This window comes from Petaurus breviceps, unplaced genomic scaffold, assembly GCF_028583685.1.
Source record: "Petaurus breviceps papuanus isolate PSGF00001 unplaced genomic scaffold, PetGlider_PUasm1.0 186, whole genome shotgun sequence".
Classification (NCBI taxonomy): domain Eukaryota; kingdom Metazoa; phylum Chordata; class Mammalia; order Diprotodontia; family Petauridae; genus Petaurus; species Petaurus breviceps.
Genome location: NW_027185798.1, coordinates 3329302 through 3351826, shown reverse-complemented (window position 1 = coordinate 3351826; position 22525 = coordinate 3329302). Strand labels below are relative to the sequence as shown.

Here is a 22525-nt window from a genome sequence, read left to right as displayed (position 1 = left end):
TTGGAAATGTTTAGTACTAGGGAGTCGCCAAGGGCATTGAGAAGTCAGGTGGCTTGCCTAGAGACATATAGCCAGGATGTGGGAGAGGCAGGACCCGCACCAAGGTTTTCCCAGCTCCATGTTGGCTCTCCAGGGGTCTGTCGGAATGCTAAGTTGCTGGCCCTTCCATGTTGCATCAGTCTCCCCAGCTGATGGGAGATATGCCAGATGCTAATTGTGTCTCCCCGGGAGGATCCGAAGATTAGAGAATATTGTGAGGGAACCCTGGCGCTGTTAATGTTTAACCATGTTAATATCTCTGAGGTGGTGCAGGCACCTGTTGCCCCCTCCTGGGCCATCCAGGTCCAGCCCCTTCCTCCCCCTCCTAGGGGCAGGGACAGGATCTTTCCCCTGCTCCGCTCCCTCTGCAGACAATTTATGATCTCTGTAAGGCCCAGATGGAGACCTGTCTCCCAAGACAACCCTGTCCATTCCTGAGGATGTGAGCACACTGCTACTGATGTGAGGGCATTAACCGGCTGCAGGTAATGGGCACATGGGGTTGGGGTTTACAGAAAGGAGATATAGCCTTTTCCTTAATTCCTCTCTTAGATTCAGTGACCTCTTCTGGGTATCCCAGTTCCTGGTGTTTGACCCTCATCAACTGTCTGTTTTCCTCCCTACAATTCTACACTTTTATAGTCTTTTGGGGTCTTCCCACTGTCAGTCTTTTGGGCCACCTTTTTGTGTTTAAGACAGCTCTAGAACTCCATAATTCCCTGGGCTGAGACAAAAGGTTCCATCTCAAGTAGGATTTCAGAGCTTCCTGAGAACCCTGTACTCCCACTTTCCTTTTTCATTCCTTTATCTCATTTTCCCAAAGTGCGAACACCCCTAACCATAGCCATCAAATACTCATTCAATTTCAAGCCCCTTGATGCAAACATGTCTTGACCAGAGAAATGTTCACCCCCAAGGCAGCTTCCATTTCCCTGTGCTTTATCTCTTTGCCTGGCATGCTTTAGGAATTTTGAAACTCTTCTATGTTATTGGGGTAGTCATGGAATTTCTAGAAGTGGGAGGAAATTTAAGAATCTATAGACTTCCAGTCTGTTCTTTTTTCCACTATTCCGTATTGCCTTCTTTAAAGTTTTCCATCAGCTTCCAGACAGCAAAGTGAACTCCCTTCCCAGTTTCTCTTTATCCTCCCAGGACTGGGCAATGTTGCTTCTGAAATAAAATAGAGATGGAGAGACTGGTGTTTAGCTTAGTGATGATGATGATGATGATGATGAGAATATCCTTATGTTTGTATCACATTTCATAGTTTATCAAACATTTTTATATACATTATCTCATACCCCCCCCCACCAATATCCCTGTGGGGAATACAACCAAAATATGCCTATTTAGGATTAAAGATAATAGCTTTAATGCCAGGTGGGGCCCAAGTTCAACCATTTTACAGATGAGGAAACTGAGCTGAAAGGACTTTTCTTCAAGGTAATACAGGTAGTAAATGGCAGAGCCAAGATTTTAACCCAGGCCATAGGGATGTGGATTTGTAGGGCCCTTAGCAGTCACCTACCTCAATTCCTTCATCTTATAGATGAGAAGTCACAAGATCCTGGGTCTGGAGCTGGAAGGGACTTAGAGGCCACCTAGTCCAGCCTCATCAGTCAGTCATTCAAGTAGCATTTATTAAGCACCTACTATATTCTGGGTAGCTAGGGAGCACCAGAGTGTATAGAGCACCGGACCTGCACTCGAGAAGACTCTTCTTCCTGAGACACTTACTAGTATGTGACTCTGGGCAAGTCACTTAACCTTGTTTACAGTTCCCTCATCCATCAAATGGGCTGGAGAAGGAAATGACAAACCCCTCCAATATCTATGGCGAGCAAACTTTAAAAGAGTCAGGCACAAGCGAAATGACTGAAGAGCAATGTCCTGGGCATTGTATTAAGGGCTGAGGATGCAAAGAAATATGAAAGACAATCCCTCTCTTCAAGAAACTCATGGTCTAATGGTGGAGACAACAAGCAAAAGCTTTGTCAAAACAAGAGTCAGACAGCATAAATTGGAGATAATCAGCAGGCAGGTGGGGGAGGGAGGACAGGGAAGAGTTTACTACATCAGACGTTCCTAGTTCAAGGATGGTGCCACTCACAGAGAGGGCAGCCTCCTGAGAAAGCCCCTGGCCGGTGCTTAGATGCACTGAGTTTTAGCAGAGTACGTAATATTTCCAAAGGGCGCCATCTTGGGCCTCTTGCAGATCCTGACTAAAGGTACCGGACACTGTTTGAGTTCAAAGTACTCAAAGCTCTTAAACAATTGCACAACAAATATGGAGAAAATGAATGCCATTCCAGTTTTCAGGGAGACGGTTCAAGGCCATCCCATTGATTCATTGCTTTCTGCCAGCATTGACAGGAAGAGATTCTCTTTTATTTATTTTTATTTTTTTGCTACAATTTACATTTTCCATTGCAGCTCCCCCCCCCCTCTCCTCCTCCTCCTCCTCCTCCTCCCAGCGAGCCATCCCTTCAAACAAAGAAGAAAAGGAAGGGAAAGAGACCAAGTTCAGTAAAACTTATTAGCCAGGGATGGTATTATGCATTGTACTGCACATCCAGAGTTTCCCACCTGTACAAAAGCAAGAGGGAGGTGTCTTCTTCAAAAGCAATTCTTTTTACCAGAGCTCTTGAAGCCCTAGGCTTTCTTCAATCTTCTTCATTTCTGTGTTCTTACCTTTATGAGGACCTGTTTCTAGGTGCCGGTTTCAAAAGGACTTCCTGGCCACAGAACCATTGATCTGGAGCTGGAAGGAATCTTAGAGGCCTTTTTGTCCAGTGCCTTCCTTTTACACATGAGGAAACTGAGGCTCAGGGTCATGCAAGCTGCTAATTTCAGAGGTCTTTCCTAGATCTTCCTGATTCAAAAACCAGTACCCAATAGCTAACCATAGACGCCTAGAATTTTGAAGTCAAAAGCTACCTCACCAGTTATATAATCCAACTGAGACCTGACTAAGAGTCCTCAATACTAGAGGTGCAAAACACTAGGCGCCCAGGCTGCATGCCAAAATAGGCAGCAAGGTTCAGTAACTGGCGTGTTTTGTTGTCTTCTTAAAAAATCATTAATATTACAGCAGTCAAAACCATGAATATTTCAGTTATATAGAGATGAACAAAAAAGAGAGAATAAATTCTATGAACAGAATATTTTTTCTTTTTTTAAAAAAATAAATGTGTGTATTAAATTTAACAAGAACTGAGAACACCTATAATGACCACAGCAGTGTAAATGAGGAGACCCACCCAAAACAATAAAAAATGAATAGTGCACAATTCAAAGAAAAAAAAAATTGACCCTGAAGAAGAGATCTGGCAAGATCCACTCCCTCCCATCCTTTGCAGGGCCACAGCTGGGGAGCGATACATATATTGTCATTTTTTTTGATGTATTAAATAATATTGCTAATTTTTTCTCTCCTTTGTTATAAGAGATGACCCTTTGAGAAGAGGGAGAAGAAAAGATATGGTGGGACATCTAGGCAATATGTAAACAAAAGATATCAGTAAAAAATATCTGATAAAGCAAAGTAATAACAGAATTTCCCTGGTTTGTTTGGTCTATATCCCCTTCCAGATTTCTTTCTGCTTTTATTTTTTGTTTTTATGTGTACTTTTGAATGTTTTTATTGAAGCTCTCATTTCTTTTTTTTGCATCTCTGTCACTGCCCACTAACTCTCCCCTTCCCACTCTCTTCCCTCCTCCCAAAGTCTGAGGCTGACATCTCCAGTCATTTCTTCTCTGTTACTTTATAAGGGGTGATAGACCAGCTCACTGTTTATTTTGGTGACCACAGATGATTCCTGTGTGACTGAGAATATCTTTTTATTATTTTTTTCCCCTTATCCAACTTCTAGGAGTGATTTCTTACCCTGTGCCCAGGGACACTGTATGGTTCAGCATGGTCCACATCAACTTCTTCAAAAAGATTATGTATGGGCTCTTGGCCTTCCTCCTCTTCCTTACCATCTGTCTGTGGAATGAATCAAAGAAAGGGTACTCTGTTTCCCTGAAATTGGAACCAAAAAACTTCCAACTTCCCAGAAACCTACAATTCTTGGCTAGGAAGCTGGATCGAAAGCCTGTGTATATGACAACAATGCCGAATTCTCCAAGAGGGAGCAGCGTTCCAAAAGGCGCTAGAGACAGATCCCAGATTGAGAGGTTCAGTCCCAAGGTCTGGGATGAGGATAGCTCCTCCAAGAACCTTCCTCCCCGTTTACAGAAAGTCAGGAAGAACTATTTGCACATGAACAAATATAACGTGACCTTTAAAGGGGAGCGCCACGTAAAGAAGCTGAGCATCAATGCCTTGCTATGTCAGCTCGCCAGTCGAGTGAAAGTTAGCATGATAGAGGGGACAGAATTCCCCTTCAACACCTCAGAGTGGGGAAACTCTCTGCCTCAGAAGGACATCAGAGCCAACTTTGGGCAGTTGGGCACCTGCGCTGTTGTCTCATCAGCTGGATCCCTGAAGGCGTCATACTTGGGCAGAGAAATAGGTGAGCATTGAATAAGTGGGTGCCGACTTTACAAACCGACTGTGTGCATTGGAGTGATTGGCCCTTTTGATAGTTGATGGAGGAGGGAAACCTGGGTTCTAATCTTGACTCTGCCACTAAGAAGTGTGATCTCAGGCAAGTCCCTTCTTTCTCGGGTCTTTGGTTTTCTGGAGTTGGGATAGATGATGGTTCAGGAACTCTCCAGCTCCCAAACTCTAGGACTTTACCAGAAAAACAAAGAAACAGACAATGGAGGCACAACCAGTCTTTAAGCTCTGGCTCCCTGGATAATTCAGTCCTCTTAGCTGAAATCAAATCAGGGCAACTTGCATTTATTAAGCACCTACTGTGTATCAGGCACTGGGCTGAGTGCTAGCAATACAAAGAAAGGCAAAAATAGTCCCTGCTCTCAAGGAGCTTACAATCTAATGTAAACAATCATATCCAGACAAGATACAGAGACAGGAGAAATAGCAGATAATGATAGAGGGAAGACACTGAACTTAAGGGGATTGGGAAAGACTTCTGGAAAGAGGTGAGATTTCAGCTGAGACTGGAAGGGCCTCGAAATATCTGGTTGTTTTTCCTAAAATCTTCAGATCATTGATTTTGACCAAACCCAAAGGAAGGCCAGAGGCCATCCAGTGCAGCCCCCTCATTTTACAGATGAGGAAACTGAGGCCAGGAGAGTTAAAGTGGCTTCAGAGTTGGAGGGCTCATTAAGGGTCTGAGGGAGGATTTGAACCCAGGTCTTCCTGAGTCCACTCCAACTCTCCATCTACTAGACTGGTGCTCTTCATTCTGGAAGAGGCATTTTGCCATTAGTAAGAGAAATGAAATGCCCAAGGTCTTACATGACAGTGAGAGTATGCATACAACACAGCGTGTCTGGTTGTACTCGATGCCTTATTTCCAGTGGGTGTGTTTTTCATCACTCATTGAAACGAATCAAGCCAAGGCAAATAGTGAATGGGGAAATTATGATCTTAGAAGGATGGAGACATAGGGGTTGGGAAGGGGGGGGGTGAGGCAAGGCAAGGGAGGTGATAGAACAGGTGATGATGTCATATGTCTCTCCTTTCAAAATGGAAAGCCAGGAAAACAGCCCTCATGGCAAATGCAGGAGCACAAAGGAGGGGAAAAATGGGCTCCCTTTGGGCTCCCTGCTCAGTAGAGATGATGAAATCGCACTCCCCCGCCCCTCCCTTCTCAAGCAGACATTGTTTACCAACAGGAACTGCCAAGATGAGTTACAAAAATGGATTATGAACTTGACGTTTGGCAAACACAAATATTGCAACCTACAAATACCCCCCCACCCTACCTAGATGTATTTGTATATGGAACTGTGTACTCTGGTTATGGACAATTTGTTTTTAAAAGGTGTGTATTCAGCAAAGAAGGTTTTAACAAAAAGAGAGCAGAAGGAGCCTCAGTAAGGAGTACAGAGAAGCAGGGAGGTGTAAATGGTCAATTTCACATGTATCCCAGATCAAAACCTCTTTAGGAGGTAGTGTGTTTTCATGGAGAAGCCCTTTTCTCTGTTTCTTTGTTTATGGAATTCTTCATGCATGTTAATTTCATAATAAAAGCAAAGAAAAAATTTAAATTAATACTGCAGTAATAAAATTGCCCCATTTGGATCCCTCAGAAAACCTTTTGTTTTTTTTCTGTGTATTTTAATAGTTGGTTGATGGTCTTTTTTTCACTAATATCAGGACACAAGTAACTTGAACCCTCCCTCCCAAGTAAAAGGCTTCCCTTGTAACACAGAAAAACAGGCAAAATAAGTGAACACACTGAAGACTTTGCCAGTGTGTGTCCTTGTAATCCATCTGTTAAGAGATGAGAAATAACCTTCAAGATTTATTTTTGTGATTTTCAAATGAATTTTTATGCATTAAAACACTGTAAAATGCAAATGACCAAGCTTAGCCTCAAAGAAGAAACATGAGAAAATACCTATCCTTTCCTCTTTGTAGAGGCAGGCGAATTTGAGTGTGGAGTACAACCTACCATGTCAGACTTTTTCCAATATTGGTTAGTTTTGCCGAACGCTCCCCACCATTTTTAGTCTTTGCTATAAGCAAATCCCTATAAGTGGTTACTCTGTAGGAAGGGGAGTGGAAAGGCAATTAGAGTTCTAACCCTGGCTGGCACTCAGGAGACCTTGCTCCAATTCCAGCCTTGCCATCAATGATCTGTGTTAGCCTGGGAAAGTGATTTCAGTTCTCTAGGCTAGAGTTTCCCCCTATATAAAACGAGACTGTTGGATCAAATGCTCTGTAAAGTCTCTCCCATTTCTAACACTCTGTGAGGCAGACATTGCTAGCTCTCCAATAAGCTTTGTGTGATTATTAACTAGTTTTTGTTTGAGGGTTTTTTGATAGTGGGGTATGATTCTAGGATCATAGATGTAGAACTTGAAGTGACCTTCATGGTCAACCAGTTCAACCCCTAAATTTTGAGATAAAGAAACTGGGGCAGGGGCGGCTAGGTGGCACAGTGAATAGAGCACCAGCCCTGGAGTCAAGAGGACCTGAGTTCAAATATGGCCTCAGACACTTAACACAAAAACTAGCTGTGTGACTGTGGGAAAGTCACTTAACCCCAATTGCCCTCCAAAAACAAACAAAAGGAAACTGGGGCATAGAGAGGTTAAGGCATTTGCTTAAAGCTACACAGCTAGTATTCAGTGGAGATGGGCTTAGGAACTAAGTCTTCTTGATTTCAAGAATCATCCCTTGACTTCCTTCAAGACTCAGCTGAGGTCCCACTTTGTGCAGGCAGCCTTTCCTCGTCCCCACAACTACAAGTGCCTCCTCTTTCCTCTGCCCTTCCCTCTGCTCTACATAAATCTTGTATGGACCTGAATATTTACATGTCATCTCTCCAATTAGAGTGTAAGCTTCTTGAGGCCAGAGGCTGTTTGCCTTTCTTCATAGCCCCAGTGGTCAGCACTTACTGACTGACTGACCTAGCTACGACCCCAAGCTACCTCTGATGTGCTTCTGAAAACTTGCATGCAGAGTTAAGGATATTTGCATAACAAGCCTTATTTCACCATTTACTTTCATGATGATTTCAGATGAAGAAATTAAGAAATAATTTGCTTCATAATTTTGTGGGATTTGTGTTAGGCTTGTATAAATAGTGTCAGAGTTAGGGCTTGAAGCTCAGATCCTTATATACCATCCTTCTTTCCAGGAGAGGTGCCCCCAAGCAACATTCGAAGACTGTAAAATAGAACAGGGGCACATCTGAGTTGAGGGAGGGAGTCTACACACCGGGAGTTCCTTGTACCAGTGAAATAACCGTTCGGTCACAAAAGTGAGTCATAAAGGGGTTTGATCACTGAGGAAATGATAGGTATTGATGATCAAATAATTCATGGAAGTTATGACAATACCATAGAAAGGCCAAATAGTCATTGTTCTTTGTCTCTAGAAGGCCCCCTTTCTGTGTCTTCTAATAGGAGGAAGTGTCCTGAGGAGACTAATTTTCCCGATTAGCCCATCAGCACAGGGAGTTTATCAGATCTGCTGATTGTCATCCTGGAAGTCAGGACTAACCTGGGCCTAAGAAGATGATATTTGGGACAGGAGGGATGATGGAGAGAACAAGGAGGAAAAGGGAAAGATCGCGGTGCTGGGAAGCCATGCTAGTGGTTGTGAGTTAAATGACTAAGGAGGGAAGCCCGAATGGGTATTCCAGGGGGCCTCTGTGCTTTGGGCAATGAGGTAGGCATTGGGAATGGGGGACTCTGGGTCCAGAGAGGAAGCCAGGATTTCAAACGCTGTCACCTCATTTGGTTTATTGTGACCTTCATGAGGCCATAAGTATTAATCAAGGAGCTGTCTGATCCTAGCCTTGGTTTGTGACCCCTCCATCGGAGAAATAATACATGACAGTGTAAGTTACAAAGTGAACTATGGCGTGAAGGATGGAGACACTGGCTAAGAAGTTTGGGATTCTCTCCATAGGCAGTGAGGAGCCATTGGGAATTATTGAGTAGGGGAATGAAGGGATCAGAATTATCCTTCAGGAAGATCCATCAGGTATCAGTGTGTAGTGTATTTTGGGGCAAGGGCAGAATCTGGAGGAGGATGTGCAAATCCGTTGATCCAGAAAAAGCCAGGATATGGGAATTATCTCCACCAGTGCACTTCTTCATAACATAGAGTCTTAGCAAGTGGCCTAAAGCATTGAGAGGTTAAATGACATGACCAGGGCCACACAGCTAGTATGCATTAGAAGTGGGACTTGAACCCATATCTTCTTGGCTCCCAGGTCAGCAATCTGACCACTGCATTATGCCAGCTCTCCAGGAAGAATTACAGGATTATTAAAATATTTTAGGTGATTGTTTATCAGACTGCTGAATGTGGGTGGTAAAAGTGTGAAAAGAACATAGGAAAAATTGAGGTTATAGTAAAAATAGGCTATAGTAGGTAATATAGAGAAAAAATAGGCTATAGAAGGTAATAGATATACTAAATGGGCCACTAGGTGTTGCCATACTTCATAGAGCGCCTAACCTGGAGTCAGGAAGACTCATCTGAGTTCAAATGTGACCTCAGACACTTCCTAGCTGTGTGACTGTGGGCAAGTCACTTAACCTTGTTTGTCTCAGTTTCCTCATCTGCAAAACGAGCAGGAGAAGGAAATGACAAACTAGTATCTTTGCCAAGAAAATCACAAATGGGGTCACAGAGAGTCAGATACAAGTAAAATAAAACAACTGAACAAGTAGATGGTATAATTGTTATTGCTGGGGAAGACTTGTGGTTCAAAGACTTCACTTTCTTGATAGATGCAGATTGAAGCCTTCTTTTCTGAGCACTGTGCACTGAGATAAGCACAAACTAAGGTGGTACAGAGGAAAGAACCCTGGATTTGGAGTTAGAAGTTCAAATTCTGTCCTGGTCACTTACTACCTTGTAACTGAGATACAGAAGCAAAAGTTGAATAGTCCCTGCCTTCAGGGGGCTTATATTCTAATAGTGGAGTCAAGGTGTATACAGAAAATGATATGCACAATATGTACAAGATAATTCTTTTGAGGGAAGTGACTGGAAGGGTCAGGGAAGACCTCAGGTGGTTCTTAAATTGAACTATAAAGGAAATAAAGAATTCTAAGAAGGGAAAGTAAATTCCAGAAATGGGGGATAGCCAATGCAAAGGTATGGAGAGAGGAAATGGAGTGTTATATATGGGATGAAGAGCAGGAAGGCCACTTTGGCTGAACCATAGATACATGAAGGGAAATCATGTTTAAAAGGGCTGGAAAGGTTGGTTTAAGCCAAGTTGTGAAGGGTTTTATTTGCCAAATAAATAGGATGATGGATCCAGAACTGGAAGAGATCTTGAAAGCTGTCTAGACCACCACCCCCCTTAATTTTGCAAAGGAGGAAACTGAAGCCTGGGAAGATTGAAGGATTTGCCCAAGATCAGATATGTCAACTGAGGTTTAATTCAACAAATCCCCTGATTATTTAGCTACTTCCCCTACTTTCAGCAAAATAGAATACTTCCTCTTAAAAGAATTGAAAAACAGGAAGAAACTTCAGCAAAACTAACCAACATATCAAAAAATATTGCATTATATGCAATATTCCACACCCATAGCCCCCTTATGTCCGCAGAGACCTGTCTCTTCACTAGGGACAAGCTGGTTATTATTAAATTTGCTATATTCCATTTCCCTTGTTTCAATGTTATTATCCTTTCTATTTATATTGTTGTTGCCATTGTGTTTATGTTGTTTCCTGGTTCAGTTCACTTTACTTTGCCTCCACTCTTTTTTTCAACATCTAATATTTATTTTTTCTCAATTACATGTAAACAAATTTTTAATATTCATTTTAAAAAATTGAGTTCCACATTCTTTTTCTCCCTCCGTCCTAATCCCGCTCCTTAAGAAGGCAAGCAATTTGGCATAGATTATACATGATAAATCATGCCAAACATTTCCATATTAGCCACGTTGCAAAAGAAAACACAACCAAAAAACCCCTAAATAAATCAAGACTAATAAAGAAAGTGAAAAATAGTATGCTTCAATCTGCATTCAGACTCCATCTATTTTTTCTCTGAAGATGGATAACATTTTTCATTATGAGGACTTTGGAATTTTCTTGGATTATTGTATTGCTGAAAAGAGTCAAGTCATTCACAGTTCTTCATCATACAGTATTGCTGTTACTGTGTAAAATGTTATTCTGGTTCTGCTCAATTCACTTTGCATCAGTTCACATAAGTTCTTATAGCTCAGTAATATTCCATTACAATTGTATACCACAATTTGTTCTGCCATTCCCCCATTCATGGGCATCCCCTCAATTTCCAGTTCTTTGCCACTGCAAAAAGAGCTGCCATAAATATTTTTGTGCGTGGAGGTTCTTTTCCTTTGTATTTGATCTCTTTGGGATATAGACCAGGTAGTAGTATTGCTACTAGGTCCAAGGATGTGCACTTTTGTAGCTCTTTGGGCATAATTCCATATTGCTCTCCAGAATGGTTGGATCAGTTCAGAACTCCGCCAACAGTGATTCAGTGTCCCTATTTTTCCCCATCCCCTGCAACATTTGTTATTTTCCTTTCCTGTCATATTGGCCAATCTGATAGGTATGAGGTAGTACCTCAGAGTTGTTTTAATTTGCATTTCTCTAGTCAACAGTGATTTAGAGAATTTTTTCCCCATATGATTGTAGATAGCTTTGATTACCTGAAAACTGTCTGTTCATATCCTCTGACCATTTATCAGTTGGGGAATGACTCATATTCTCATAAATTTGACTCCGTTTCCTGCTTTCCTTCCAATCTTGACTGCTGTGGTTTTGTTTGTACCAACCCTTTTTTATTTGATATAATCAGAGTTGTACATTTTATATCCCATAACATTCTCTATCTCTTGTTCAGTCATAAATTCTTCCCTTATCCCTAAATCTAACAGGTAGTCTATATTCCCTTAATTTGCTTATGATATTGACCTTTATATCTAAATCATATACTAATTTTGACATTATCTTGGTATACAGTGTGAGATGTTGGTCTGTACTTAATTTCTGTCAAACTGCTTTCCAATTTTCCCACCAATTTTTGTCAAATTGTGATTTTTTTGTCCCCAAATCCTGGATCTTTGGGTTTGTCATAGATTACTATGATCATTTACTACTGTGTATTGTGTCCTTGATCCACCACTCTATTTCTTAGCCTGTACCGGAGTGTTTTGATGATTCCTACTTTGTAATACAGCTTGAGATCTGGTACTACTGAGCCACCTTCCTTCACTGCCTCTGTTCTTGTAAATCTTCCCATACTGTTATTTATTATTCTAATTCTAACACGAATTGCTTTTAAATGGTGATGGTCCCTTCACTGAATTCAAGGATTTGATTTTAAGGAATAACTTTCCCGAAAAAAAATCAACCCCACTAAGGAACCAGAAAACTTGTTTTTTTTCTGTGATGATGGAATGAAGAGTCAGTGAGTGGCTCTGAGTTTTGGTCCTTACTTTTCCTCTAGCCAATTGCCTGACTTTGGAGAAGTCACTTGGGCTCTCTGGGTCTCAATTTGTTCATCTGTAAAATGGAGGGGTTGGTTGGCCTAGATGAATCTGGAAGTCCCTTTCAACTCTAAACCTATGATCCTCAGCCACCTCAAGTCTTTTGGCCAAAGTCTCCTCATCTGTAAAATGAGGAGGTTGGACTAGATGGCACCTTTGGTGCCTTCTGTCATTGGCATTCTGTGGTTTTGTCATAATGACTGTGCAAGTGGAAAATCCCTGCCATCTCTCACCTTCACCTGAGGTCTCCTTCCTGCCTGTTCTGGCTTTTTTTCTCTGTCTCAGATCACTCAACTATCTCTTCCATATTCCTGTGATTTACAGACAGTCATGATGCCGTCATGAGGTTTAATGGGGCACCCACAAAGAAATTTGAGCAGGACGTGGGACAGAAGACGACCTTTCGCCTGGTCAACTCTCAGGTAAGGAAGCTTGACATGGAAAAACAGACAATCATTGTGCTCAGGCTGGCGAGGGTGGTGAGTCTGTGGTTAACACATTCATGGCATCTCCTCTGAGTGGCATAATAACTTAATCAGTCTAGCTGATATAACACTTAGAAACTAATTCGTATTTTTAAAAAGTCACCTGAACAACACTTTCGGGGAAAATGATTTTCAAATATCATGGATTTTTAAAAATTTAATTCCATTTTTAAAAAATGTTAAATTTTCATTGCCACCTTTTGTAACATCACCCAATATATCAGCTCATATTCAATCAGCAAACATTTATTAAGCTCCTACTATGTGCAAGACACTACACTCTTTGAGATCAAAGAGTTTTTGCCTTTCTCTGTATCTCCAGTGTTCAACACATTGCTTGGCAGTAAGTAGGTGGTTAGTACACATTTATTGAACTATTGGATGCTATACTATGATATGGATGCGAGAGGAGACTTGTACCAGTAGCTAACACTTATTTAGCCTTAAAGGTTTATAAAGAACTTTTTTTTACATTATCTCATTTGAGATTCACTATGACCTTATGCAGTTCTATTTCCAGCACCTTCTGGCCACATAGTAGGTATGTAGTAAATACTGTTCCCTTCCTCCCTCCCTCCCTCCTTCCTTCCTTCCTTCCTTCCTTCCTTCCTTCCTTCCTTCCTTCCTTGTATAACAGATCCTCAGAGAAAAAGCTGCCTAGTGTGGGCTGATCTTGGGGAAGGCTCCATGAAGGAGGTGAGATCATGAAGCTAGGAGAGATTTTAAAGAATATGAAAATACACTCATGTATACTCAAAAAATACTCAGTATTTAGCAAATACATCCCTTAGGAAGTATGATCTCCTCAAAGCAGGTACAGCCACACTGCAGAGGGCCTTGAATGCCAACCTAAGGTCTAAAGAATATAAGCCCATCAAAGTGTGGGACTATTTTACTTTTGTCTTTGTGTGCCCAGAAACTAGCACCATACCTGCCTCAGAATAGGTGCCTAATAAATGCTTATTAATTGATTGGTTGATCCTTCCCATCTTTTCTCATTTCTCAGATACTGAAATGGGCTCTTAGCCAAATAGTTGGAAGGAACCACCAGAAGTGAAGCATCCCAGTCTCTGACTCCATGTAACTGGTTTTTAAATAACCAAGAGAGATGATTTTCCTCCTTCTTTTAAAGGTCTTTCACAGCAGACCGCCTGTATCTGTCTCTAACAACTTGTTGGAATGTTTAGTCATCCTTAACTGCAGAGGGCGCTATCCATCAGTCAATCAGTCACAACCAATTAAATGCTTACTGTGCACCAGGCTCCTTGCTAAGTGCTGGGGATAGAACATGTACATGATCACCATCAGATATTTAGTAAGCGCCTACTATGTGCCAGGCACTGTTCGTTCCTGGGGATACAAAGACAAAGTGAAATCATCCCTGCCTTTGAGGAGTCCCAGTTCTATTGCATCCTCACTCACTGAGCCCAGAGGCATTTTCCTTGCTTACCTGCTCAAGCAAGTCAGATAGATGGTCAGCCTTGGAGAGGGCAGCTTAATAGATGCAAACTGTTCTAGCAAGGCAAAGCAGGCAGCTTTGTTCCCGGAAGGGAGACAGGCTCATTTCTGAGAAAGGACTTAACACAGTAGGAAGGTCCTCTGTGATTGCTCCTTAGCTGTCAATGACCCCAATGTTAACTGCCCTGAATATTTTATTGGAAGAATCTTTCCTATCTCTACCAACCCATGAAAACTCACTCTCTGTCTCTCTCCCTTCCCTCCTTTCTCCTTCCCTCTCCCTCCCCCTCTCTTCATCTCCCTTTTCTTCTCTCTTTCTTTTCCCCTCCCTCCTCCTCCTCCTCTTCCTCCTCCTCCTTCTTCTCCTCCATTTCTCTCTCCTCCCTTCCCTCCCCCTCTTCATCTCCCCTTTCCTCTCCCTCTCCCTTTCTCTCTCCCCCTCCCTTCTCTACCTGTTCTCTTGCCCTCTCCCTCTCTCTTTCCATCTCTCCTTCCCTTCTCCTATTCCATGGCTTGTCTGTGTTTCTTATGAGGCTGTTAATCTTGGACCACCTTATTACACCCCTTCTGTACTTGTCCTGAGTGGTTTTTTAAATAGATTTTTATGAGTTTTAAAGCATGACCTAGATTTCTTCCCCCTCCCCATTTCTTCCCTTCTACTCCTTATAACACATACTTTTTTCTGTGTATGTAATCTTCCTGGTTCTATTTACTTCACTCTATCAGCTCACATGATTTTCTATACTTCTCTCTTTTTCTTGTGATTCAGGAACATGAGATATTTATTTTTATGAGATTCCAACTCAAGTCAGCAAGTCTTTATTGAGTCCTGACTGTGTACCTCCAGTCTATACTCCCCCCCTACATCCCCCAGTTACACTAAGCTGTGATTTTTCGCCCAACAGAAAAAGAGCTTGTTGATTTCCTCCAATAGGGGCAGCTAGGTGGAGTAATGCACAGAACCTGGGCCTAGAGTCAGGAAGACTCATCTTCCTGAGTTCAAATCTGGCCTCCGATACTTGCTGTCTGTGTGACCTTGGGTAAGTTCCTTAACCCTGTTTGCCTCAGTTTCCTCATCTATAAAGTGAGCTGGAGAAGGAACTGACAAACCACTTCAGCTTCTCTTCCAAGAAAAATCCAAATGGGTCATGAAGAGTTCAACTGAACAACTAATTCCCTCCAATAGAATTTGCATCTTTAAACAAAGAGATGTAATTGTGTCAATTCTAGGAAAGAGTCGAGTTAATTAAGTCCAGGAAGTATGTGCTGAGGTCCCTATGGGGAAGACAAAAGAAGGGAAAGATCCCATCTCTGAGGTCTGATAGGGAGGAGGAGACCCCGCGTGGAATGATCAGAGAACAACAGGAAAGGCTCAGGATCTCAGGTTAGGACAGCCCAGAGGAGTGAGGACCCGGATGCCAGAGCTCTGCCTTGGGTTACCTAAACAAGCAATGACATGACTCTCGAAGGCTCTGAATCAGAAGTTTGTTTCCTTTCTATATCGAGGCTCTTTGGGACTTGAGCTCCAGAAATGACAGAAGCCATTAGCCCAGACTCCATCATGACATCATAGGATCACAAAGCTAGAAGGAAACTGAGAAGTCATCTGGTCCTCCCCCTTCATTTTACAGAAGGGGCCAAGTCAGGATCAGAATCCAGGACTCCTGCCTCTCTTCTTTGGCACTGATATTCTTTTCTCTGAGGACTGGGATTGTGATTACAATATAGGTTTCTCTTAAAGTAGTAAACACTCCCCCACCCCCACTGACACATCAGGTTTCATTTGCCCTTCTTGGTTGCTACAAATTTAGGGCTCAGGAATGATTTTCTTTCTTTTTAAAAATTATTTTAATTTGGGGTGGCTAGGTGGTGCAGTGAATAGAGCACCCACCCTGGAGTCAGGAGGACCTGAGTTCAAATCTGACCTCAGACACTTAACACTTACCAGCCATGTGACCTTGGGCAAGTCACTTAACCCCAATTGCCCTCCAAAAATTTTTATTTTAATTTAATCCATGTCTTGTTTTTGCATAACCTTCATATTCCGAATACGTTCCTTTCCATCCCCTCCCCAAAGTGCAATTTGTTATTAAAAAGGAGTTTTATTTTATTTTTTTTTGTTTTGTTTTTTGCTTTTTGGAGGGGGGAAGGTAGGGCAATTTTTTCATCATGAGTCATCATGCGTCCTTTAATCAGTCAACATTCTAAAAACACCTACCATGAGCGAGTCACTGTGCTAAATTCTGGGAACATGTTCATTTCCACAGCACTCGCCCCAATTTATGTTATAGTTCTTGGGTATATTGTTTTCTTTATTATCAGTTCATGCAAATCTTCTTGCACTTCTCTGAATTCTTCACACCAGTTGCTTCTTAAAGCATAGTAATATTCAATGTTAGTAATATGTAATGTATTACATTGTATTCACATACCACAGTTTAACCAGTTTTAGTTTTAGTTTAGTTTCGTTTTAGCCAGCCCCCAGTATATCTACTTTGTTTCCGGTTCTTTGCCATGATAAAAAGTGTCAGAAGCCATTTTTGGCTCAGAAGCCCCTCAGCCTCCTTCACTCCTTGGGATCCATGACATTTGTGGAGTTAAAACAGGGTTCCTGATGATTTAATTTCAATGAATACCAAGCCAGTGGGTCTTTGCTTATGCTGTCAGCTGGATAAGAAAAGGAAACATGGACCATGAACTCAGGAAACTAATTCGTAGTCTGACTGGGGAGCTAAGACACAGGGGCCAGTGAACTATGGAGAGTAGATTTGGACTCTGCTAGGTCATGTGGTATAGACAGCAAGGATGCAGAGGTGACTGGGACACAGTGACTAGGAAGTGCCTTCAGGATCTCAGAGTGGAATCCAGGCCTAAACATTGTCAGCCCTTGGCTGCCTCCCTCTTCCTTAGAGTCAATCCAGAGCAGCTGCTGACATGTAAGATGCCTGGTGGGAATTTGAAATTGTTGATTGGGCAGCGATATTTGAGTTCATTTATTCTGACAGTCTTCTCCCTCCAGTCCCATTAAAGCATGGGGTCAATTCATGAGGCTCAGAGAGGCAGTGGATGCAAGGGTGCAGTGGAACACATTCTGGCTTGGAGTCTGGGGGCTTGGGTTCGAATTCTAGCTTTACCACTTACTACTTGTATGGCTTTGGGCTCATTCCTCATCTGAAAACTGAGGAAGCTGGACTAGACCAGGGGTGGGGAACCTGTGGCCTCAAGGCCATATGTAATGCTCTAGGTCCTCAAGTGCAGCTGTTTGACTGAAGCCAAACTTCATCAACTTAATAAAAGAATTAGTTCCATAAACCTTGGACTCAGTCAAAAGGCCACACCTGAGGACCTAGAATGCCACATGTGACCTCGAGACCAAAGGTTCCCCACCCCTGGATCTGATGGTCTTGAGTGTCTTTCAGTTGTAGATTTATGAGCCTTTCCAGATCTTTTCATGTCTCCTGTCTCCAAAATTATCTTTGCGTTTAAAAATATACTTATATGTGGATCCATTGTCTTTCCTAAAAGAATGTAACCTCCTTGAAGGCAGGAACAGGCCCATTTTTGTTTTTACATCCCCAGACCCTAGTGTGTGCCTAAAACCTGAAAGCACTCTCCAGATCCCTCCTCTTTCCCTTAGTGAGTGAGCTTCCTGTCCCTGGAGGTGTTGGAGTAGAGCTGATGGGCTCTGGAGGGAACTGCTACATTTGGTGAAAGGTTGGCCTGGACAGCTGAGGCCCCTTCCTTGTCTGGGAGTCTGGGGTTTTGTCCAGATTGGAAGTATCTTTGAACCTAATTTATGTTTCAGTGTTAGTGACAGCTTGTGAAAAGGTGACCAAGAAAATGTCAGTACTTTTTTTACCCACGTGCCTGATTTCCCATCTGTACAAAATTTTCCATCTCTAAATCCTCCCAGGAATATTTGCCTGGAAAGGGAACTACTTAATGCAAATGAATATAATAGTCGATTTCCAGGCATTTGGTCTGGCCAGGGGAACAGAGGCCCTTCCAATCCCTGCACATAAGCAGCCACCCAGTCTGCCTTGATCTAAGGCCAGTCTTGCCTGGAATCCCAGCTCAGAATTATCGTGCTAAGAATAAGTTCCTTGGGAGCCCTTAGAGACTGTGTGGAACTTTGCCAGTTGAGTGCACATCTCAGTGACTAATGAAAAAAATACATTAAAGGCTCTTCCTCATTCTCTCTTCGTGAGAGACAATGTGGTGAAAAACATGCTGCAGTCTCAGACTTGGGTTTCTGTCCTGTCTCAGGCACTTCCTATCTCAGAGACTGGGCAAGTCACTGGATCTCTGTGACCCTCAGTTTCCTCATCTATAAAATGGGACTGACAATACCCTCCAACTCACAGCATCGTTTCAAGGAAAGTACTTTGTCAGTGGGCTTTGATGCCAAGGCCATGTTGGAGTAGTCTCCACACCTCATTTCAGTTCCCTTTCTTTTAGTATTCCAGGAAGCTACCCTCCCAACTGGTTCCAGTCATGATCTAAAAAAAGTAAGGCTCACTGACTCAGACACAGTAAGTTGGATGGGGGAGGCTGGGAGGAGGCATTTGATGTCTTTTCTCCCTCCATCGTCCTTACCTTCAACACTTGGCCTGCAAAACCCTTCGTAGCGTGAACCCGACCTGCCGTGCTAACCCTGTTACCCAGAACGCCCCATCGTGGGCTCTGTGGTCCACCCTCAATGACTCTTCCTCCTCCTCATACATGACACTCCATCTGTTCTCCATACCTTTATACTGGGCATTACGCATGCCAGGAATGGACTCTCTCCACCTCTGCCCGGTGGAATGCCCATTTTTCATCAAGGTTCAGCATGAGTTCTTTCCTTTCTTCCCTGCCCGTCCCCCTCAACATGCTATTAGTGCCTCATTCCCCTACCCTTAAATGATCTTGTATCTATTTTATATATATGTATATATGTACTGCCCCCCCCCCATAAAATAAGCTCCTTGGAGGGAGGGACTGTTGAACGTCTAGCACCCACCACATTGCTTCCCCATAGCAGATAATGAATATGACAATTGTTGATTAAACATTGTTAAGGAGGGGCCAGGACAGCTAGGTGGCACAGTGAGTGGATAGTATGCTTGCCCTAGAGTCAGGAAGACCTGAGTTCAAATCTGGCTTCAGACACCTACGAGATGTGTGACCCTGAGCAAGTCACTTCACCCAGTTTGCCTCAGTTTCCTCATCTGTAACATGAGCTGGAGAAGGAAATGGCCAACCACTCCAGTATCTTTGCCAAGAAGACTCCCAATCGAGTCACAGAGAGTTAGACATGACTGAAAGGACTGAACCACCACAACAAGGAGGGGATGTTCTTTTTATTTTGAATAATATTCTCAGTTTCCCAAGGAGTTTCCCAAGTATTTGCAATCTGTTATTTCAATTCAGCTTTATGAAGCACTTTTTATTTATATATTACATTTACCTTTAAAATTATATTACATATCTTTTAAAGATACATTTTTGATGCCTTTTAAAACATATCACAGTCCCCCTCCAGACTGAATCCTTCCCATTGGGAAGAAACATCCGATTCAAAAGCCTTGCTTGACACAACAGTTTGTTTTCATGGGCCCCCACCTCTTTGCAGAGGGGGAGGGGAAAGTGCTCATGTTTTGGTGCCTTTTCCTTAAGACCCAACCTCGTTGTTGGTTTTTTTTTCCATCACTCAGTTCAACTTCCTTTGAGTCATCTTTTGTTTACACCAGCTTTGTTTCTGCCCCACCACAATCTTTTCAGTATCGGAATAGATTCCATTTGATAAAAATCTTTTCTTTTGCTTTCATGTGAACAGCACCCATATGTGATGCATAGAGGAAGGCAAAGATCACATGCATCTGTAGAATGGGAGAATAGGGCTTCCTGGCCTCTACAATCCTTTCCAGCTTCCTCTCTCTCCCTTCCAGTGGTATGATGTTGCATCTCCCCATCTTTGAGATTGGTTCAGGGCTCAGAGACACAAAAACACCATTTATTTAGACAGAATAGCTGTGGGCCCAAATAATTTTTCTAAAGGAGAAAGAATGACAAAACCAACCCTATATTAAAATGTGTGGCAAAGGAGGGCTCCCTTTCCTCTGGAATGAAATGAAACCAATTTGACTGAGGAATGAGGAGGGCCCTGTGTGCTTGAATCTAGAAGATGCCCTGCCAGCAGAAAAGTGACAGAAGGGGGTGGGAGAAGCATTACTAAAAATGAACAGAAGAGAAGGAATTTCAGAGGGAAGCTCAAGGAAGCTGGGCAGCCTTGAATGGAAACGTGGGGAATGTATTAAATGCTTTAAAAAAGAGAAAGTTCTATGTAATAGAGGTCTGCATTCTGTCACAGAATTCTAATTTTTGGCTCTGTTATATGTGGAAATCTTCACTACTTTGGTGGTCACTAAATTCAGAATAAAAAGATTCAAGCTACAAGATAGAAAAGTATGATTTAAACTATAAAAATACATAACATGTTATAATTATATATTATATGTAACTATAATATATATTCTGTAATTTCATAAAAATAGAAGAAATGATAATTTAAGCTACAAAATAGACAAAAATATGCCTCAAGCTACAGAATAGAAATAAAAGAAGGGACTGTGTGTTTTGGGGAGGAGGTCATGTGTTCATCCTCCTTGGAGCACGTCAAGCAAAGTCTGGTTGACTAGTGAAGCAGGTGTGGCAATGGGCAGGAAGCCTTTGGGGTGGACCAGATGGTGGCGATCTTTTTGACCTCAGTATCTCTGATTCTGTGAAACCATTCAGCCCAACTCAGGAATGAGAAAACAAGGTTAAGAGGAAGTGGCATGTGTTATTAAAAGGAAGTGGTATGTGTTGGTCGCCTTCTTGGAGCCAGAGCTGTTTTTACTCTCTCCACACATGATGAAAAGCATTTAGTACATACTACTCTCATGCTTTTCCCCCTCCCCTCTTTCAGCAAAGTAACAACACCATCTATTTTTAAAAGGGCACGAGTAAATACCAAAGGAAAACCACCTCAATTTGTTCTGTCCAGTCAAGTAGCTCTTAACCCTGCTCTCACATTGTTTTGTTTTTTGTTTTTGTGAAGAGTGATTTTTAAAGACTAAGGGCAGAGTAAGTCAGTAATGTATACTGCTCAAGGTGGCTTGGGGTGTGGGAGCAGGTAAAGAAGCCATACTCTGTACTGTGGGTCCTTAACCTTCTTTGTGTCATTGATTCTTTGGTAGTCAAGGGACCCCCAAAATTTTTAAAGGCATAAAATATACAAGATTGCAAAGGTTATATTGAAAGACAGTTATCAAAAATTTTTTTTAAAAAAAGGGGGCAGCTAGGTGGTGCAATGAATAGAGCACTGGCCATGGAGTCAGGAGGACCTGAGTTCAAATCTGGTCTCAGGCATTTAACACTTACTAGCCATGTGACTTTGGGCAAGTCACTTAACCTCAATTGCTCTGCCCTTCCCCTCCAAAAAGCAATAAAATAAAATAAATTTTTTTTTTAAAGTTCATGGACCCCAGCTTAAGAACTTCTGCTCCATGTGGAGAAGCATCTAAATAGTTATGGCCTGGGATCTTTTAACCCTCTTGCTACTGCATGCTGCTGGGCCACAGTGGCCTTTAACACCTGTGATGTCTTGAGTGTTAATAACTGGCGGTTCATTCATTTATGTTGTTCAGTTGTTTTTCAGCTGTGTCTGACTCTTGGTGACCCCACTTGGCGCTTTCTTGGCAGAGATGCTGGAGTGGTTTTGTCAGTTCCTTCTCTAGTTCATTTTACATGTGAGGAAACTGAGACAAACAGGGTGAAGTGACTTGCCCAGGGTCACATAGCTAGTAAGTGACTAAGGTCACATTTGGGCTCAGGAAGATGAGCCTTCCTGAATTTAGGCCCAGCACTCTCTCCCCTGCAGCGCCACCTAGCTCCCTTGTTTCATTCATAGCCCTGCTGTGAGAACTAGAACCTGCTCTTTTCAGCAGGTATTCCCTAATTTATTTGGACTTGGAGTTCTGGAGACCTAGGTATGAATCTTGCCCCAGCCATGTGTGAGCTACGCAGCCTTGAGCAAGCTACTGCCCCTCTTCCAGCCTCAGTTTTCTCATCTGCCAAATGAGGGGGTTGAACTCACTGGTCCCTCCCAGCTCTAAACTTAGGGTCCTTTGATCTGATTTTAATTTTATTGATATATTTTGTTTTGCTGTTACCATCATTCACAAACAGATCCCTCCCCCTTGCCCCACCCAGTAAGCCATCCTTTGTAACAAAAAGGAAAAAAAAAAAGAAGAGTCTAATGGTTTGTGCAATGTTCCATTATCCATTATCCATTATCCAGACTTCCCTGACTACAAAGACGGAAATACATTTGTTTTTATGTCTTACATCAGGGTCAGGCTTGACCATTATAATTATGCAGTGTGTGTATGTGTGTGTGTGTGTGTGTGTGTGTGTGTGTGTGTGTGTGTGTGTGT

At 42.3% G+C, this 22525-nt stretch overlaps 1 protein-coding gene across 2 annotated transcripts in view; it reads left to right on the top strand.

Moving 5' to 3' along the window:
* ST6GAL1 (ST6 beta-galactoside alpha-2,6-sialyltransferase 1) overlaps positions 1 to 22525 on the top strand; it is a 121685-nt gene that overhangs the window by 91120 nt on the left and 8040 nt on the right. Inside the window, exons 4-5 of one of the 2 annotated variants that reach the window (XM_069089387.1) lie at positions 3912 to 4556; positions 12448 to 12545. In XM_069089387.1, the coding sequence (XP_068945488.1) occupies positions 3912 to 4556; positions 12448 to 12545 (743 nt within the window). The remainder of the gene's footprint in view (positions 1 to 3911; positions 4557 to 12447; positions 12546 to 22525) is intronic. The other variant, XM_069089389.1, reaches the window with a different exon arrangement.